Source organism: Macrotis lagotis, chromosome X (assembly GCF_037893015.1).
Source record: "Macrotis lagotis isolate mMagLag1 chromosome X, bilby.v1.9.chrom.fasta, whole genome shotgun sequence".
Taxonomy (NCBI): Eukaryota; Metazoa; Chordata; class Mammalia; order Peramelemorphia; family Peramelidae; genus Macrotis; species Macrotis lagotis.
In genome coordinates, this window is record NC_133666.1 from 449,754,560 (window position 1) to 449,775,848 (window position 21,289).

General features: G+C 34.1%; 1 protein-coding gene across 1 annotated transcript in view; it reads left to right on the plus strand.

The window, feature by feature from the left end:
• The window catches only part of LOC141501401 (C2 domain-containing protein 5-like), a 119,466-nt gene extending 100,871 nt beyond the window's left edge, over positions 1-18,595 (plus strand). Inside the window, 2 exon segments of the mRNA XM_074205317.1 lie at positions 764-850; positions 18,530-18,595. Coding sequence (XP_074061418.1) covers positions 764-850; positions 18,530-18,594 — 152 coding nt within the window. The 3' untranslated portion in view covers position 18,595.
• The last annotated feature ends 2,694 nt before the right edge of the window (positions 18,596-21,289 follow it).

The following is a 21,289-nucleotide window of genomic DNA, read 5'->3' on the forward strand; positions in this document are numbered from 1 at the left end:
AATGAGTTAAATTTTGGACATAATGAGTTTAAAGTGTTCATTGGCCATCTAATTCAAGTTATCTAATAGTCATTTGGAGTTGTGATATTCTGGAAGTCAGTAGAGAGGTTAGGACTGGATGAATAGTCATCTAACACCATAAGTAGATGATAAGATCACCAAATAAAATAGTATAGAGGAAGAAGAGGTCCTAGGACAGAGTTTTGTGGGTCATCCATGTTTAGAAGATGTGACTTGGATGAAGATCCAGCAAAGGAAATTGAGAAAGAATTGTCAGAAAGGAAGGAGGGGGAACCTGGATTAATCAGTCTTTTGAAAACCTGAAGAGAATAGAGTTTCAAGAGAAGTGAGTGAATGATAGTGTCAAAGGCAGTGGAGAGATAAAAGGGAAAAAAATGAAGATTGAGGGAAAAGGCTAATTAAAATTTGATCTGGCAATTAGATCATCATAATGGCTTTGAAGAGAACATTAAAAGATGAGATCAAAAGTCTGACTGCAAAGAATTAAAAGGAAATAGAAACTCCTATTATAGATGGCCTTCTTAAGGAGTTCAGCACCCAAAAATAAGGTTAATTACAGGATGATGGATATTACCTTCCCTCATACCATGTAAGCTTCTTGAGGGCAAGGGCTGTTTTATTGTTCTTATTTTATATATTTTTATATCTGATTTTACATATAGCTGATATTTTATAAGCATGATGATTGATTGCTCACTAATAATACAGTATTAATAAGTAAAATACTTTTTTTTCCTTCAAGCCTCTACTGACAATGAAGAACTTCTACAGTTTCCACTGGAACTTTGCACAGATTCACTTGCTTCTCACCCTTTTTCATCAACTAAAGGTTGGTTAATAAAAATAATAGTAAAATTTATCCTTCAGTCCTTTCTACTTGCTTTCCTCATTTTAGATGAATTATATAATTCTGAGTTTAGAATAAAGTCATCAATTTTTATATTTGGTGTTTTTTTCAAATTCTTAAAAGCAAAAAAAGATAGACTCTATTCAGATTTCTCAAATGTATGGATTATAGTCTGTGAATCTAATTTTTAGTAATCTACTCCATACCACAGAAGTAGTTGCCATATTTCTTTCAGTCCTTGGATTCTCTAGCATAACCTTTCATGTCAAACTTCCTCTCCCTTGACAATTTTTTTCTGTAAAAACGAACCCCCTTATATTCTGAATATTTGGAGAAAGCAAAATTATTGTTTACTTTATTGTACCTATATAGCATGTTTAGTGATGGGGGACTGTATGCAAGGGGGAAAAGAATGATCATTGTTTTTCTGGTAACTGACTCTTGCAAATCTTGGCTACTAAATTTAATAGTATTAATGTATAAAAGTAAGTTTCCCAAGTACAAAATGATTATGACTTGTAATGTCTACCTTCACTGTCAGTGATAGCCTATCAGTTTTTGGAATGAAATAAGAACATGAAAGATTCATAGAATTATTAAGTGGTTCATTTCCTAACATATACTCAGTAGAAAGGAGGAAAATATGTTAATGATCTAGCTTCTTTCAGAGATAAGGGTTAATGCTGTTTTTGTACAGTAGTTGGATCCAAATAAATTTGCTTTATTTAATAACAGAAATTTCTTATGTTTCTTGCTATTTATTTTAATTGCAATGCATTTGAAGAAATGTAATTTGAATTTTAAAGAACAACTAAATAATTTTTCTATGGTAATTTATGAGACCTTGTTTCATATTTTGAAAGCTTAGAAATAAGATGCTTTCATTATATAAACAAATCAAAACTGATTTTGGACCTATTTTACATTTCCTTATTTTTTAAAGTGAGCAATTTAAACCTATGATTTTATTGGTATAGGGGGATTCCTAATGTGTGAATGCCCTTGAGTTTTAAAGTTTTTCAATTCATTTATAATAGAAATATAATACACACACATATTTATATATGTAATCTCATAAAACTTAAGTGACTTTTCCATAGTCTCTTTGCCAGTATGTATCAGAGATAGGATTTGTATCAGAGACCACCTGACTCCTTCTGGCTCCCTATCCATTAACTGCTCTGCTTGTCTTTTTCTCTTCACTATTGTCTTGAAATATCTCTTTATATTATTATGACACATCTGTTAAACACGATCAATGGATTCTTTCAATGGTTATTTTACCCTCTGATTCTAAGAATATTAGGGCAATTTTCTTTGATGATTTCTTCAAAGATGTTGTACAGACTCTTTTTGATCATGGCTTTCAGATAGTACAATAATTCTTAAATTTTCTCCTGGATCTATTTTTCAGGTCAGTTGTTTTATCATTGAGATATTTTACACATTTTTGTATTTTTCATTTTTTAAATTTTGTTTTACTGATTCTTGGTGTCTCATAGAGTCATTAGTCTCCATTAACTCAACCTTTTCCTTGAGGAATTACATTATTCCTTTTAGCTTTTGCATACCCTTTTCCATTTGATACATTTTATTTGTCATTTTTGCTTCCTTTGGCAAAATGTTGATTTTTCTCTTGCATTTCTTTTCCCAATTTTTCTATTTGATTTTTAAAATCCTGTTTGAGCTCTTCCAAGAAGTCTTTTTTTGGACTGGAGACCAATTCATATTCTCTCCTTTAGCATCACCTGTAGTGCTTTTTCTGCCACCTTCTTTTGAGAAGGCGTTTTGCCCATCCTTATCTCACAGGTAACTTTTTATAGACTGTGCTTTTTTCTGACCTTTCTTACTCCTTTTGAATTTTGTTACTTTGCACTATCCCAAAGTTATTATATTGGGGGAGGGACTGGCTCACTGGCCCTGGGACTGTCTGCATTGGAAACACTAATGGCTTGCTCTCTGGACAGTCTGGGAACACCAGCAGTCCATTCTGGGCCGTTTGTGTTGGGAATGCGTGGAACTTTCTCTCTGGGAGATCTGTGTCTGATCACCAGTAGCTTGCTCCCTGGCATAGGCCTTCTGGGTTGGGAACTCTTAAGGGCTAGACCATTCAGTACAGTCACACTGGTCAGTGGGATTCTGGGGCACCTGTTTTGGGAGTTTTTTCCAACTGACCTGCCAAGCCTGAACTCCAAGATCCTTCACTGCAGATCTCTTTCCATCACCTTTAGGTTGATTTTCTGCTCCCTGCCCTGGGTTCACTCACGTTCTCTTTCCCTCACCCCCTAGACAGATCATACTGGAAGTTGCTCCACTCTGTTTTTGTGGGTTCTGTCACTCTTAAACTCTTTTTAATGTTGTTTTGGAAGGAAACCTTGAAGAGCTTAAGAGAATTCCTGCATTCTATTTGCCATCTCAACTCCACCTCCCCTCGCCTGCCCCCCCCCTTAACCTGAAAAAAAATTTAAGCTTCTACTTCCAAGGTATAAACAAATATACAAGCATTTTAGCTTGGTTCCTGTAGAGAGTAATTTGGTTCCAAATCTAAAAACTGTCTTGCTTTGGAGTTCCAGGGTCAGTTGTCTTGACTCCTCAGGCCTTCCCCACTGAGCAAGCTGACTGCCCCATTTTGCCTGCAGGTCTGTCTGCAAAGCCTACATGTCCCCTCCTAGTTGGGATTCACCCCTGGCATCCAAAATTGAGAACAAAACAAGACAAACACCCATAGTTATGGGGTCCAGAAGGAGAGCAGACCAAAAAAGGGTACCTTCCCCATGCCCTTCAGAATGGCCAACTGAACTGAGATCTTAACTCTCAGGAAGGTTACAACAGGAAAAAGAGCAGCTGTGTGGTTTCTGAGATCATTTCCATTTCTGACATACTTATTCTCATGTAGATGCATTTTTATTTTAATAAATTAATAAATTAAGAGTCCATTTCCTACCATTCTTTTTGTCAGATCTAATTATTTGAGCTATTTTCTCATGATGTGGCTATTGAGTAAATCAGTTTTTTTTTAAATTCTAGAATTAAGAGAAAATTTGTCTTATGTAAAAGAAACCCACTAATTTATTATTTTTCTTTCTCTTTTATGTTTTGACCCAGTTCAATATTTTGCAAAAATATCTAATAAGGTTGTAGAGAAAGTAAGTTTATAAGGCTGTGAGAACAGTATTATTAGTAGTTTATCAGAGTTTCAGATGATAAAAAAACTAGGCAGCCTAAACCAACATGTTGGAAGACAGCTCCAAAAAATTTTTTTTTAGGGTTGTTGTTTTTTTTTTTTTTTTTGCAAGGCAAATGGGGTTATGTGGTTTGCCCAAGGCCACACAGCTAGGTGTTTGAGACCGGATTTGAACCCAGGTACTCCTGACTCTAGGTCCGGTACTTTATCCACTGCGCCACCTAGCCACCCCCAAAAAGATCTTGATAGGCTAGAATGTTGTGCAGAATTCAGTAAGAGGAAATTTAATGGGAATAAATGTAAAATCATACATTTGAGGTAAAGAAAATGTACTTCACAAAAAAAGATGATGAGATAGATAAAACTGAATTGTAGTTTATCCAGAAAAGGTCTGGAGATTTTAGTGGTAAGATTATTCTGAGTTATTTGGTGGCAGAATGTGCAAGTCAGTCATATCCTTTAACCCTTGTGCCTTTTTGAAGATCTTGTTGAACATCTTGGATGGGAGCAATTTTAAGTTATCTCTTTATATAGTTGGCCCACTTTGCAGTGCTTTTATAAATTCTAACAAGTAGTATTTTCAAAAAATTCAAAGTGTGGAAAATTGGAATTTTTTTTTAAATGAAAAGATCAAGAGAGAATGAAATAGCCTATGAGAGATAACCATCAGGAAGAGGAAGTTAAAAATATAGATCTTGTTATTTAAGGGACTTCAAATTATCCACTATAAGCAAAAAATAAATTTAGGCTGTTAATTTTAAAATAGAATTAAGAATTTGGTTTTTACTTTCTTATCTAAAATTATAGATATTTGATTAAGTTTTCCCCCGTTATTGAAGTAAAGTACAGTTTCACATAGCCATAGACAGCTAATCTTGACATTCTCTATTATTACATCAATACTTTTACCTTTTTTATTTGGAGATGTCTTCTTTGATCTTTTTTGTTTATTGAAAATTGGTCTGTCATATCAAAGCAAGGATTATTAATTTATACTAATTGACTATAAAAAAGAATCACAGGCATGAATTATTTATCCTTATTAATTTTTTCCTTTCTAATTCTCTTATGGAAAGGATGGACAGACTCAACCAGTGCCAGGCCCTTTACTGAGCACAAGGGCGGAATGAGATGGTTCTCACCTTTGAGGATTTAAGTGGAGATACCATATAGAAAGATGTAATTGGTTGTGCTTTGTATTTTGTGCAGGCATCTCTGTACAGGTTGTATGGACATCTTTATAGACTCATAGATAAGGGTATGCAGAAATATAGATGTCTATAATAACACACACATATATGCATATATATATATATATATATATATATATAGAGAGAGAGAGAGAGAGAGAGAGAGAGAGAGAGAGCAGGTATTTTAGGGTATCAATAAAGAGGGGGCAAAAACTTTTACCAATCAAATAGCTATAATTATTACTTGAGGTTGGATCATAAAATGCTTCACATAGAAGATGGGTGTGTAAACTGTAGTTAAAATGCAGTTGATTAAGGGTAAATAGGGATGCTATGAAGTAGAGGTGAAAAGATGTACCTCACAAGCATAGGAAACAACTAGCCCAAAAGCTTGGGGATGGGAACAGGAGGGCTGTTAATGACAGGGAGGGAGAGGGGGAGAGCACCCCTTTTCTGTGCAGAACGGGAATGAACAGTGTCTACAGAATCTGGAGAGGCAGACTAGAGCCAAAAATGGGAAAGTGACCATAGATAGAGATGTTTATTGGTCACTGGAATTTGGAGTGGAGTGATCCTGTCATGTCTAAATATTAGGAAGACCCTTGTGACATGTGCAAGGGAAGAAAACTGTTCAGTGATCTAAGATGAAATGAGGGTCTGACCTCTAGTGGTATCTGTATGAGCAGATGGGAGAACATGGGAGTGAGATATCTAGTGGAAGGAGAAATAATGAGATGGGCAAACTGAGAGACAAGAAAGAGTGAGGAGAGGGGAGGGTTACTGCAATGTCACAAACTGGGGGGATTCACAAAATAATAATCAATGAGATCATAGCTCTGCTTGAATATTGAATATCTTTTGATATTCTTAAGATTTCAAAATACTAATTAGTTAATTTCATGATTATATATTGAGTTTGATATAATTTTGCTAACTGAGAAGATTTTTTTTTTAGTAATTAAATGATGAAAATTTCTGAACTAGAATTTTTTTCTGGGTAATTCTTTTTCTTTTTTTTTTTTTTTGGTTTATTTATTTTATACTATTACAATAATCTTGTGGGAGAGTAAATATAACTCTCTTTCCCCCCCCCCCCAGAAAGATGAGAAATCTCAAGAATAGTGGGAGAGGGGAAAAAAAAGTATAGTTCAGTATGTTCAGATTCCACTGGCTCTGTTTCAGGGATGAATTGCCTTCTTTATCTAAGTACACCAGAGAAGTTGCTTCAATATTTTTCCCACAGTTGCTATTGCTACCTGTATTTCCCTCCACTCTATTCCTCCCTACTCTCATTTATTCTATTCTCTTTCCTTTCACCCTTCAGAAGTGGGTTGTGGCAGAGTACCCTCTCCCATGATCTTCCCCCCATCTGTTCCCCCCACTTCCCTTTCCCCCTTCCCTCCCCCTGCCCCTTTATCCCATCCCTTTCCTCACATTTTTCTCTAGGGTGAGATAGATTTCTATACCCTATCAAGTGTATATGTTATTTCCTCTCAGCCATTTCTGATGACAATGAAGGCTTACTCATTCCCCTTAGCCTTCCTCCATTCCAATCCATTGTAAAAGCTTTTCTTGACTCTTTTGTGAAATAGCTTAGCTCCTCTTCCTCTCCTTTCTCTTCCTCCCAGTACTTTCCTTTATCACTCATTGATTCCATCTTTTTACTATATTATACCATTATCTTTAGTTCCTTCTAATTGCTCTTATAAATGAGAATATTCATATGAATTATCAGTATCTTCTTCCCATACAGGAATACAAACAATTCAGCATCATTAAGTTCCTCATAATTAACCCTTTCCACCCTCACTATGGTTCACCTGAGTCCTCTACTTGGAGAGCAAATTTTCTGTTAAGCTCTGGTTGTTTCAATAGAAAGTTTGAAAGTCCCTTGTTTCATTGAAAGTTCATCTTTTCCCCAGAAAGAGGGTGTTCAGTTTTGCTGGGTAGTTGATTCTCAGTTGTAAACCAGAATCTTTTGCCTTGCACAATGTTGTATTCCAAACCCTACAAGCCCTTAATGTAGATGCTGCCAGATCCTGACTATAGAGCCATTGGAGTTGAATCACTTGTTTTTGGCAGCTTTTAGTATTTTCTCTTCCACTTGGGAGTTTTGGAGTTTGGCTTTAATGTTCCTGGAAGTTTTTATTTTGGGATCTCTTTCAGGAGGTAACCAGTGAATTCCCTCGATTTCTATTTCATCCTTTGCTTCTAGGATCTCAGGGCAATGCTGTGTTATTTCTTGAAAAATGAAGTCAAGGCTCTTTTCCCTGTTGTGACTTTCAGGTAGCCCCCAAACTTTAAAATTCTTTCTCCTGGAACTGTTTTCAAGGTCAGTTGTATTTCCAATGAGATATTTCATATCTTCTAATTTTTGTTTTTTTATTTTTTGTCTAGTTTTATTTCTTCCTGATCTCTCACAAAGTCATCAGCTTCCTTTACATTTGAAGGAGTTATTTTCTTCAGAGAGCTTTTTTTTAATCTTTTTCCAGCTAGTCAATGATGCTTTTTTAAGGCATTGTCCTCCTTTGCCTTCTGTGTCACTTTTTCCATTTGACCTAAACTTTTTTGTAAGGCAAATGGGGTTAAGTGGCTTGCCCAAGGCCACATAGCTAGGTAATTATTAAGCGTTAAGCATCTGAGACCAGATTTGAACCCAGGTACTCCTGATTTCAGGGCCAGTGCTTTATCCACTACGCCACCTAGCTGCCCCCTAAACTGGTTTTTAATGTTATTTTCTTCAGATTTTTTTGTATTTATTTCACCAAGCTGCTAATTTGGTTTTCATGATTTATCTGCATTGCTCTCATTTCTCCTCCCAATTTTTCCTTCCATAATTGCTTTTCAAAGTCTTCTTTGAGCTCATCCATAGCCTGAGCCCATTTTCTATTTCTCTTTGGAGCTTTTGGATACAGAAACTTCGACTTTTTCATCTTCTGAGTATGTACTTTTGTCTTTCATGGGACCAAAAATAATTTTCTTTCGTCAGATTCTTCTTTTTCTGTTGTGCTCGTTTCCTCAGCCTATGACTGATTTACCACACTTCCAAGGCTTTAGGGAGTTTTGGGTACAACCCACAGGGACCTTAATTCCTCCAAGGTCTTATGAGAGGCTCTGATTGCTTTCTTTTTTTTTTCCCAAGGGAAATGGGGGTTAAGTGGCTTGCCCAAGGCCACACAGCTAGGTAATTATTATTAAGTGTCTGAGGTTGGATTTGAACCCAGGTACTCCTTACTCTGCAAGGCTGGTGTTCTATCCACTGCGCCACCTAGCCACCCCCTTCTGACTGCTTTCTTGCCTTGTTTAGGCCCTCCCCTCTGCCCTGGAGCTGTGAGGAGGGTCCCTGCTCAGCTATGGTGGTATGGGGGCCCAGACTGTAGCCTGGATCTGAGTCTGGGCAAACAGCTGAGTCCTGCTCCATAAAGAGCAGAGAAACCTCTGCAGTCTCCCCTAATCCCCTTACTATCTGTGAGCTGAGAACTCTTGAAGTGCTGGGTGGCTCTACCGATTCCTGCTGCAGGTTCTTATCTCAGGGCTGCTATGAGGCTGGTGCTCCACTCTGGTGCTGCAGAGTTCTCTCACCACCCCTTCCAGCTGTCTCCGGTGATCCCTAAGCCAAGAGGTCTGTAAACCATTCCCTCTGCCATGGACCCAGGCGCCTGGCCTGATTGTTCTGGGGTTTTTCCCCAACTCCTTTCCCAGACCTTTCCTGCAGAAGTTCTGAGTTGTCTTGGACTGAGAAATTGAATCGCTCATTCTTTCTGTGGGTTCTGCCCCCTCTAAATTTTGACTAGTGTCATAATTTTAAGGCTTTTTGAAGTTTTTTGGGGAATGAGTTTCCCAGAAATTCCTGCCTTCACGCCAACATCTTGGCACCGTCCCCAGAATTATTTTTTTTAAAGGATTTTGTCATGTGTGGGACAGCCCTGTTCTTTCTTAAATACTTTGAAGAACATAGATTGATTAATTCATTGTCAGAATTATTTATATCATTATAGTGTTAGATTACTCATCCTGATAACCTCGAAAAGATGGGTCAAATAAAAGTATATTGTTAAATATCACTGGAACCATAGGATCATAGATTTAGAGCTTGAAGGCTTTCAACAGCCAAGTCCAGTGGTGTCAAACTCAGGGCAAAACTTCTAAGTACAGCCAAACGAGATTAAAATGTAAATGGGAAATATTTAACAAAGTAAATAAAGACACATTACAGCTGGATTTTGGAGGAATGGTTTCCCATTTGAATTTGACACCACTGGTATAGATTATAATGCCCACCTTTTAAAGATGAGAAAACTGATTCCTAGAAAGTTGATTTCCCCAAAGTAGTTATGAAAATTATATTTTAATATAGTCCCTTTTGATTCCAGAGTCAATAGATTTTTCCAGTATTCTAAGAGATATTTTTTCATAAGTTAAAAGTCAAAATTAATTTTTTTAGGGGTAGCTAGGTGGCGCAGTGGATAGAGCACCAGCTCTGGAGTCAGGAGTAGCTGAGTTCAAATCCGGCCTCAGACACTTAATAATGACCTAGCTGTGTGACCTTGGGCAAGCCACTTAACCCCATTTACCTTGCAAAAGCCTAAAAAAACAAAAGTTAATTTTTTAATATTCAACTTATAAAAAAGGTTTAAAAGTTTTATATGTTTATATGTATGTGTGTGTATGTGTGTGTGTACACACACACACACACAAACTTACATACATATATTACTTACAAATATAATCCATGAGAGATATGTTGATTGAACTTAAGACTTTGAGGGCTTGATGAGTTTTTAACCTGTATTAGAAGCTTCTAGTAATTCTAGGCAAATGTGTACTGATCCCATACTATTTTGATCTCATTTGAGTCCTTGACCAACTGAATACTTGGTATTCAATTTTAAATCAAAAATTGTTTTAAAACTTTTTCTTTTGTATTTTTTCAATTATATGTAAAAGATAATTTTTTGACAGTGCTTTTTTTCATAATTTTTTTATTTTTATTTTTTATTGAAGATTTTATTTATTTTGAGTTTTACAATTTTTCCCCTAATCTTAGTTCCCTCAACCTACCTTTCATAATTTTTCATGAAGTTTTGAGTTTCAAATTTATTCCTCCCCTAAGAGTAAGAAATTTGAAAAAGGTTATATATGTGCAATCATGTAAAACATTTTCTTATTAGTCATATAATAGTCATAGAAGAAAAGGGGGGGGGAAAAATGAAAAAAAAGAAGTCACACACCAAAAAAAAGTGTCAGTAGTATACTGTGATCTGCATTAGACTCCCATCAATTCTTTCTCTAGATATGGATAGAATTTTCCATCATGAGTCTTTTGGAATTGTCTTGGATTATTGTATTGCTGAGAAAAGCTAAGTCTTTCATAGTGTTTCATGATGTTATTGTGCTCACTTAACTTTTTTCAGCTTCCTTTTTTAGGTTGTTTTTTTTTTTTGCAAGGCAAATGGGGTTTAAGTGGCTTGCCCAAGGCCACACAGCTAGGTAATTATTAAGTGTCTGGATTTGAACCCAGGTACTCCAGACTCCAGGGCCAGTGCTTTATCCACTACACCACCTAGCCGCCCCCCCCCCCGCTTCCTTTTTTAAAATGCAATTATATGAAACTGATGATAATTATTTAAAAGGATTTGTAAACTATTGAGCTAGGACAATATATTTTCATTTATAGGTACTTAAAGCTGCAGGTTTAGAAAAGTACTGTTAGTTATCATGGTAGCTATGGAAAATGTCTCATTGAGAAGATCGTTGCTTTTGTGCAAAAAGTCATTTTGTATCACCCCGTTAGGTTGATTTATACCTTCTCTCAGTTTGTACTATGTAATTTGAATAGTATTATAACCCCCTCATTTTATCTTTGTTTCTATAATAAGCCATTTTTATTTTTCCAAAACTGTTTTTTAAAAGGTAGTTTAGGTTAAATAAAATGCTAAACTAATTATTGCATTTATGTAAGTGTTCTGAAGCTGCCAAGTGGAAATATAAATAGATGTGAGACAACAGAATTAGCTTTAACCTTTTCATGCTAATTAATGGGTTCTTTGTCTTCACAAGTTTAAATGGTTTTTTATCCTGGTTTGTTTTGTATATAAACAATCTAGAGCCTACTTTTACTTGCTACTTTTTCTTCCTCTTTACTATTACTAGAGGGCAACAATTATAGTGATTGAAAACTCACTGTCTAAAAGAAGACAGATTGTGTAGAAGGGAAGATAAAAAGAGGAAATAAAGAAATGAATTTGAGAGGGGGATGAATAAGGAGAAAAGGCAAGATGATATTGAATCTAATGAGTCTCAAGCAAATCTCTTTCATTTAACACAGAGGCTTAACTGTTTTTGTGTTTTGGCTATCTGGTGAAGCCTGTGAACCCAATCCCAGAATAATATTTTAAATTCATAAAAATAAAAGGGAAAAACAACTATATTTGAACTACAGTCATCAAAATATTTTTTTAAAGGTCACAGGTCCTCCTAAGAACTCCTAATTAAAATGAAAGAGAATAAATACATAGATAAAAATGTAGGAGAGAAGAGATGGGTATAACTTGAAAAGGAAGGGGAAAAAAGAAGGAAGAGATACAATAGGTAGAAAGAATTGGACAATAGGAAAACTGGAAGCTGAGACAGCTATAGGAATTTAAAAAAGAAACAAACAGAAAGAAGGAAGCAGAGATGAAGAACATTATATGCCTCAAATAAAGGAGCTAAAATAATCACTTTGAAATAGACTGATTACAGTAATCACAGTTATAGTAGGTATTCACAGAATTAAAGGTTAGAGAACTAAGATCATTTTTAGTCAAACCTCTCATTTTATATAAAGGAAACTGAGGTCTAGAGAGGTAAAATGATGTGCTTAAGAGCACACTACAAGTAGATGGCAGAACTCTTGTTATCTTCTTATCCAGGTTTTCTAACTCCAGATTCTTAATAAATTAGATTTACTTTTCTTTCATCAGTTATGCACATGGAACCTAACCTATCCAATCTTTCTTCTCCTTAGTAGCCTAGAACTATGACATAGCTATTCCTTCAATGTCATAAAGATCTGATTATTCATTTATTAAATTATCAGCATATATATTTATTGAGAACCTATATATGTTTGTACATATGTGAAACATGTAATATAGATGCACAACTTATTAAAGCAAAGCTTAAGCATTTTAAATCAGGAAATTCTGTATTAATAGAAAAACTAAGAAAGAAATGGAGTCTCAAATTGCATCTTGGTAATTGATACTATCCATTGTTTAAAGAAGCATAGAGTATGAATTATATAACCTTGGGTCTAGATATGTTTCAATTTGTTAAAAAAAAACCTTCATAATATGTAGAAAACAACAACTTTATCAATTTCCATGTAGATAGCAATTTTCTAAATTAGGCAGGCAGTTACTCAAATGAATCTGTGACTTCCTCAATGTGGAGGATTGTGCATGCTTGCCCATTTTGTTGGATTCTTGGTTATATCCTCCTTCATATTGACCAGAGGAGATCAAATCTTTGTTGAATTATTTAAAAGAAAGGTAATTCATCAGTATTTTTTACAAAAAATGTGATTCATTAAATTTTTGTTGCTATAAAATTTCAATTAGCAAAAAAACCAGTAGAACAAAATATTAACAAAATTGTATCAAACAATAATTTAATCATGGGATAGGATAAATAGGTAGCATTTGTACAGCATTTTAATGTTTGAAAAACTTTTTGTAGTGACAGCTAAGGTGGTGCAGTGGCTGGAAAACTGACCCCAGTGTCAAGAGGACCTGAGTTCAAATTTGATCTCAGATAGTTGATACTTATAGCTGTGTGACCTTGATCAAATCACTTAACTCCATTGCCCCATAAAAAGAAAAAAAGAAAAACTTTTAGTCATTATTTTACTTGATCCTCACAAAACTCATTATAGTAAGTGCTAGTATTATTCTTATTTTATAGCTGGGGAAATTGAGGTTTCTGAGAAGTTAAGTGACTTCTCCATCACTAGCAAGTAATTCAAACAAGATTTGAACCTGTCTTCTTGGTTCCTAGTCCAATGCTCATTCTATTATACCACACTAAAACTATACTCATAAACCATAAATTTAGGAAAGTCTTGAGGTCTCAAGCTTACAAGCATTGGAACATATTTGGGTTTTTTAATTGAAGGAACCTGATTTTTGCCAGATTTTCCCATTTGTTGTTCTTATTTTTTTACTCACTAAATGATTCAGTTTGGTTGTGTTTCATCACAGAAAGATAAAAAATGAAGATTAGATGATAAAACAAGTTCTGTTGGTCTTATTAGCCTTGTTGGGATCTGATATTGGGAATCAGAGATTCCTTGCTGTTTTTGTCTTATACCCTTATTATTGTAGACTTAAAGCCCTCTATCTACCTTATCACACTTGTTCTCTTCATTAAACATCATCCATTATCATCATTCATTTTACTCATTGGATTGCTCCTCTAATTGCATGTCATAATCTATATATTAGGAATTCTTAAATTCTTTTTTTCCATGTGAACTGGCAAGGCAATCTCTGGATGGCATTAATTTTTATTTAAGAGGCTTTGCAGGGGGCGGCTAGGTGGCATAGTGGATAAAAGCACCGGCCCTGGAGTCAGGATTACCTGGGTTCAAATCCTGTCTTGGGACACTTAATAATTACCTAGCTGTGTGGCCTTGGGCAAGCCGCTTAACCCCATTTGCCTTGCAAAAACCTAAAAAAAAAAAAAAGGCTTTGCAGTATTCTTAGATTGTCAGTATAATCTTATCTTTTTTTTTGTTTGATTTTTAAAGGAGAGTTTGTAAGCCTTCACTAACCCTTTCTTTTTCTTTGATTTAAACTATGCATAGGACATTTTTCATTATCTTGGTAAATACCTATGGTGAGTGTATATGTTCTTGTTTTATAACTCATTTTTATATTAATAATCAGAATTATTGAACAGTTATCTCTTTGCATTTGCTTCAATCAAGGTATCATGTGTGATTTATTTTATTTTTTTTTTTTGTGGGGCACTGGGGTTAATTTATGCCCAAGGTCACACAACTATACATAGGGCCAAATTTGAACTCGGGTCCTTGTGACTATAGGGCCAGTGCTCTCTGTCCGTTGAACCACCTAGCTGTCCTAGTCATGTGTGATTTTTAACATATTTATGAGATATTTTGTGGGTTGTAATGACAATACTTTGTTCTAACAAATCAAATACTTTTTGTTTGTTTTTTGTTTTTTACAAGGCAGTGGTGTTAAGTGACTTGCCCCAGTTTACACAGCTAAATGTATATTAAGTATCTGAGACTAGATTTGAACTCAGGACCTCCTGACTCCAGGGCTCATGCTCCCCAAATCAAATACTTTTGAAAAAAACCCAGTCATCTTATAGAATCTTATATTTTCTGTATACCTTGTCAAATTCTGAAGATCTGTTAAATTAATCTCTCAGGGTTGTTGTAAGGATCAAATGATATAATATCAACAATGCTTTGCTAGCTGTATGTTACTGTTACTATTGCAAAAGCCTGCCTGCTCCTTCTTCACCCTTGATTTTATAAAGATGAGAAAAAAGAAGCATTTGGACTTTGCCTTGATGTCTTCTCATTTATTTCCCCCTGCCCTTTTTTTTTAATAATTCAGCCTATGAGGTCTTCCATTCTTCTGAAGTATCTTGAAAAATCATTCCTTGATACCTTTAAAATTGACATGTGCTAGGACCTTTAACTTCTGTTTGTATTTAGCCAGATTTATCTGTTTGTGACTTTTATCCACTTGAATACCATTTCTATCTCTTCTTATTGGGCATTAGTTGAGGTGTAGTGTGTTATTAAGAATGAATAATTGATGACCTATAGAAATTCTGCTCCTTCTGTTCCATTTCATAGTTGTTTGTTTTCCTGCTTTCCAGTTTTATCTATAAACACTCTTACTTTAAAATAGCTTAATTTACTTTTACTTTAATAGCTTACTTTAAAGCTAAATACCTCCTCCCTTTTCTCCGTTTCTGGTCCTCTTCCTATTTACTTCAACCTTTCTCTCCCTGTTCTCTGCCTGCTCCCTCTCCTCTTCTCTCTCTTTACCAACTCCCTCTTTGCCTTTCTATATTCTTTGTCTATGTCTTCATCATTTTCTCTCATGCCGTTTTCCTCTCATTTTCTCTCTTTCCATCTTTTGTTCTATTTCCTGAGATGGAAGGATAGATGCCATGCCAGCAGCTGAATGATGATCCAATATGGTATTTGTTTACCTTCATTTCTTTCATAATATTATAAAGGCTAGAGGAAATGAAGAGAAAGGGAGAGAAAAACTAACTTGTTAGCCAGATCAGGACTTTTTTCTCATATGATGTTGACTTGACATGTTTTCCTTGCCTCTGTCATGGTCATGTATTAATGGAGATAACTCAAAATAGAAATGAAACCTGGTAAATAAGCTCAGATGTTCCTAGAAAATGTAAATCTGTGGTTTCTTAATATTGAATTGATTACGTAATTCAATTCTGAAATTCAGTAGTTTGAATAAATCATTTTCCTCTCCTCCATAGAGTGAATCTTATTTTGCAATACACTTTTTGAATCTTTTCCCAAAGTAGATAAAAGTTATTTTAGTCAATTTATTTTGGTACATTTGTGTTTGAAACAGGGACCAGATTTTTCTATTCATTGCAGTAGTAATAAGTGACTATGTAAGTTATTCACAAATTATGTAAATTCTCATAAATAATGTATTTGTAATTTCTGATATCTGGAAACTTTAGTTATAAATGGAAACAAATAAATATCCTAAAGAATGAAAACTATGCCTGATTAAGGATTTGTCTTCTTTTGACACTGGCCTTGAAAATTCAGTGGGAAAAATTGGAAGGCCACTGAGTACTCTTCTCTAGGCATACCGAGTTGATGATCCTTTTTTTTAAGAGAGAGAGAGAGGAGAGAGAGAGAGAGAGAGAGAGAGAGAGAGAGAGAGATCCTATCCAGAAATCCCATTTTTTGCTATTGTTGGAGCATAAAAAAGGTTCAATTGTATTTATTATTTCTTTTGTTTATTAAGAATCATCCTTAGTTTAAGCAGAGTAAAAATCCTCTTGGATTATTAGTAGTTCCTGAATGTTGTTCTTTTGAATGTAGTTTAAGGTTTTTAATTATTCTTTTAGACCTAGTCAGTCAACCCCCAATTATTAAGATCTTACTATGTGGCAGACACTGCTAAGTGTCAAGAATAAAAGTAAAAGAAGAGAAGGAGGGAAGTAGAGGAAAAGAGAGGGGAGGGGAGAGACTGAGAGATGGAGAGAAGGGGGAGAAGCATCTGCCTTCAAGGAACTTAAATTCTAATGGGCAACACAAAATTAAATTGAAGTTATAAAGAGTGGAGGGGGGAGGATTAAGATGAGATCATTTTGTTTTTCTAGTTTATAAGGTAAATCTCTGATAGTTTGGGTAGAATGATATTGTTTAAGTTCATTGAAGTAGTGATGTCATTTTTATTGTATTGACTTGACCTCAGGGAAAATTAATTTTTTCCAGTTATTTAGGTCTTTATTTGTATAAAGAATATTCTTATAGTTACTATATATCTTTATAGATAGACTCTCAAGAACTTTATGCATTCTGAAATAATTTTAAATGGAAACTCTCCTGTTCTGGGTTTTTTGTTGATAATACTTCAGCTTTGTTGAAGTTATTATATATTTCATTTATTTTTTTTTGTTTTCTCTAAGGTTCTGTGTTTATTATCTATATAACATCATTTTACTTCTTCTTTACCTATGCTTAATTGCTTAATTTTTTTTTCTTAGTGCTTTTGTGCATTTCCAGCACTATATCAAATAGTAGTGTTGTCAGTGGACATCTTTACTTTACCCTTGACTGTATTGTAAAGAACTCTATCCACAGTTGAAATATAAGATCTAAATATTGTTAGTCCATTTTTTTTTTAGTTTTGTTTTTTTTTTTTGCAAGGCAATGGGGTTAAGTGGCTTGCCCAGGGTCACACAGCTAGGGTAATTATTAAGTGTCTGAGGCCGGATTTGAACTCAGGTACTCCTGACTCCAGGGCTGGTGCTCTTATCCACTGTGCCACCTAGCCACCCCATTAGTCCATTTTTCTGTGGAGAAACTACTTACTATTTCTCTTGATTTTATTATCAGAAAGGGATATTGATAATAAAGGACTGTGTTAGACCAGGATGGAGCTGATTGGTACAATAAATAATAGTTTAGTCATTTTCTAGAGAGAGACATATACATAGGCATGCACGCACACACACACACGGCATGTGTGCATGCACATAATAGCCACTATCTCACTTTTGAACTTCAAAAAACACATTAGTTGATTGACATTAACTGTTTGGGACTTGCTGATCAATTCACATATCAGGTACCATCTTAAAAAAAATTTCTTCCCATTTAAAGTATCTTTAAAATAAGTACCCTGAACTCTTTTGTAAAATGAGTTCTTGAGTTTTCACTTTTTAGGCTTTAGTAGGTATAATTTTAAATTATTACCTTTCCCCTGCCTTCCATATTTTTACTTGTTGCTATTTCAGTTTATCACTCTTTACATTGACTCTCTTCTCAATCCCCCCCCAATGGATTTTGTCTTTTAATCCTTTTCTATTTGTTGATTTAATTGTATTCTTTGTCATTACTAAAACTAGACTGTATTATTATAAGTAGACATGTTTGAGTATTACTTGTTTTTGTATTTTAGGGACATATTTGTAGATCTCTAAAGAGCCCTTTATAAATTATTTTTTTATAGAATTTAAGATTTCATTAGCATAGGAAATTCAAAGTAAGGAAACTCCTTTTATTAGTGCCTATTGAAATTGACTTTACAAATTATATTCGTAGATAGTTGTTTGGCACATTGAAAGGCTAAGTGATCTTTTTCAGCCTTAAATCTGACTGCAAGGTAATTTCTCTACACACTTTGCCAGATTGCCTCTCAAATTTACATATGAAATATTTATTTGGTTTGATTTTGTACTGAAATTTTTGCTAGCTTTTCCCGCACTATAACAAATAGTAATGTTGATAATGGACATCTTTGCTTTACCCTTGACCTTATTAGAAAGGACTCTAGTTTATCCACAGTTGGAACATAAGATGTAAATAATAAACTATCCTGTTTTTCTATGGAGACATTTCTTGGTATTTCCCTTGGTTAAAAAATTTTACCCATTTTTAACTTCTAATCTTATGGGTCATGGAGGCATTACATAATGAACAGAAAAAGAGATGCTATGTTATATGAAGCATCTGAGCTAATATTGTTCATATTGTCTTATCAGAACACCTGGAGAGTGCAAGTTCTAACTCAGGTATACCAGCTTCACAGAGAGGTGAGTTTGTCTAATTAAGCCTACAGTCATCAAAGATGTGAAGTCCTGGGTTTTTTGGTGAATATAATTGCAGTTGCCATTGAAGTGGATACCAAAGTGTGACTTTGTTGCAATACTTCTTTTTAAAAAAGTCAATAAAATCTTAGATTTTTTATTGCTTAGTACCTGTTTTTTCCTTGAAATGGTAGGAAGAATTCCCTTTAATTTTTCAAGTGATCTCCCTTGGAGATAGATGTAGTGTTATTTGAGGGTATGCCCTACGCACAGTTTTATATCTTGTTGGACATAGTTCCAAATCATTCTCCAGAATGCTTGGACTGGTTCACAACTCTGTCAGTAGTTGCTTAAAATGTCCCTATTTTTCCACATCCTCTGGCCTTTGTCATTTTCTTTCTTTGTCATGTTGTTGTGTTAACCAATCTGATAGATTTTTTTTTCTGCTAGGTTTTAATTTGCGTTTCTCTAATGAGTAGTGAGATAGAGTATTTCATGTAACTCTTGATAGCTTTGATTTCTTTTTCTGAAAACTGCTTTTTCATATCCTTTGATCATTCATCAACTGGGGGAATGGCTCTTATTTTTTTATAAATGTCTCAGGTCCCTTTAACATTTTGAGAAATGAGGCTTTATCAGAGAAACTTGCTCTAAAGATTTCCCCCAGTGTCCTGTTTTCCTTCCAATTTGGGGCTGTATTGTTAATATTATTTGTGCAAAAGATTTTTGATTTCGTGTGATCAAAATTATTTATTTTACTTCCAGTAACCTTCTCTGTCTCTTGTTTGAACACACACACACACACACACACACACACACACCCTCTTATCCATAGATCTGACAGGTCATTTTTCCTTATTCCCCAATTTACTTATATCACCTTTATGTCTAAATCATTTATCTGTTTGGACTGTTTTCTTGCTTTGCAGTGTGAGTTATTGGTCTGTGCCTAATTTCTGCCAAACTGTGTTTCAGAAATTTTTGTCGAATGTTGAGTTCTTACACCCCCAGAACTTGGAAAACAGTTTTAGATTTAATCAAACACTAGATTAGAATGGTCATTTACTACTGTGTATTGTGTACTTGATCTATTCCTCAGATCCATCATGCTTTTTTAACCAGTACCAGATTGTTTTGATGAGTATTGCTTTTGTAATTTAGTTTGAAATCTGGAACTGCTAGGTTGACCTTTCTTAACCTCCCCCGCCCTCCATTCCCTTGATATTCTTGACCTTTTGTTCTTTTAGGTGAATTTTATTACTTTTTTTAGCTCTATAAAAATAATTTTGCATAGTTTTAGAATGGCATCACATATGTAAATTAATTAAATAGAATTTTAATTTTTATTTTATATTAAACTTGGCCTACTAATGAGTTATTAATGTTTCTCTGATTATTTATATCTGCCTTTATGTGAAAAGTGTTTTGTAATGGTGTTCATTTAATCCATGGATTTATTTAGGCAGATAGACTCCCAGCTATTTTATATTGACTACAGTTATTTTGAGTAGAATTTATCTCGTTTTGTTGGTAATATATAGAAATAATGATGATTTATGTGGGTTTACTTTATATCCTGCAATTTGCTGAAGTTTTTAATTATTTCATCTAATATTTTAGTTGATTCTTTAGGGTTCTCTTAAGTATACCATAATATCAACTATAAAGATTGATAGTTTTGTGTCCTCATTGCCTGTTCTTTCACTTTCTTTTTCTTGTCTTATTGCTATAGCTAGCAATTCTAGTATACAGTATTGAATAATAGTGATGATAATGGGTATCCTTGTGATCTTATTGGGAAAGCCTCAAGTTTATCCATTACAGATAACACTTATCCTTGATTTAGAATACTTTTCTTGTGTTTTTTAAATAGGGATAAATGTTGTATTTTGTGAAAAAAGTTTTTCTGTTCCTACTGTTATAATCATTTTTTTTCTTGTTTTTGTTATTTAGTCAGTTATACTGATATTTTCCCTAGTTTTGAATTAACCCTGCATTCCCTGGTATAAATTTCACTTGTATGAGCTTTGGGATATAGTCCTGTAATGTCCTTGATAATATTTTTTAAAAAATTTTTTTGCTTTAGTATTTATTTAAGGATATTGGTCTTTGGTTTTTTCTTTTTTCTCTCTCTGATTTAGTTATCAAAACCATAGTTGTCAAAAAATGAATTTGGTTAAGACTTTTTCCTTTCTCTTTTTTTCAAATAGTTTTCATAGTATTGAAATTTATTGTTCCTTAAATGTTTGGTAGAATTCATTTGTAAGTCTGTCTTGCCTTGGTACGTTGCTTAGGAACCTCATTGTTGACTTGATCAATTTCTTTTTTTTTTCCAAGATAGGATTATTTAAATATTACATTTCCTCTTTTGTTATTTTGGGCAATTTATATTTTTATAAATATTCATCATTTCATTTAGATTTTCAGTTTTACTGGTATATAATAATTTGATATAATAATTCTTAATAATTATTTTAATTTCATCTTTATTGGTGATACATTTTGATTCTTGTAATTTGGTTTTCTTTTTTAAAAATCAATATATCTGTGTTTTTTTTATAAAAACAACTCCTAGTCTTATTTATTAATACAATGGTTTTCTTACTTTCCTTTATTAATCTGTCACTTTTCAGGATTTTTCAGGTTGGTGTTTATTTGGGATTTTTAATTTATTATTTTCATAGATCTTATAATTGGATGCCCAATTCATTGATC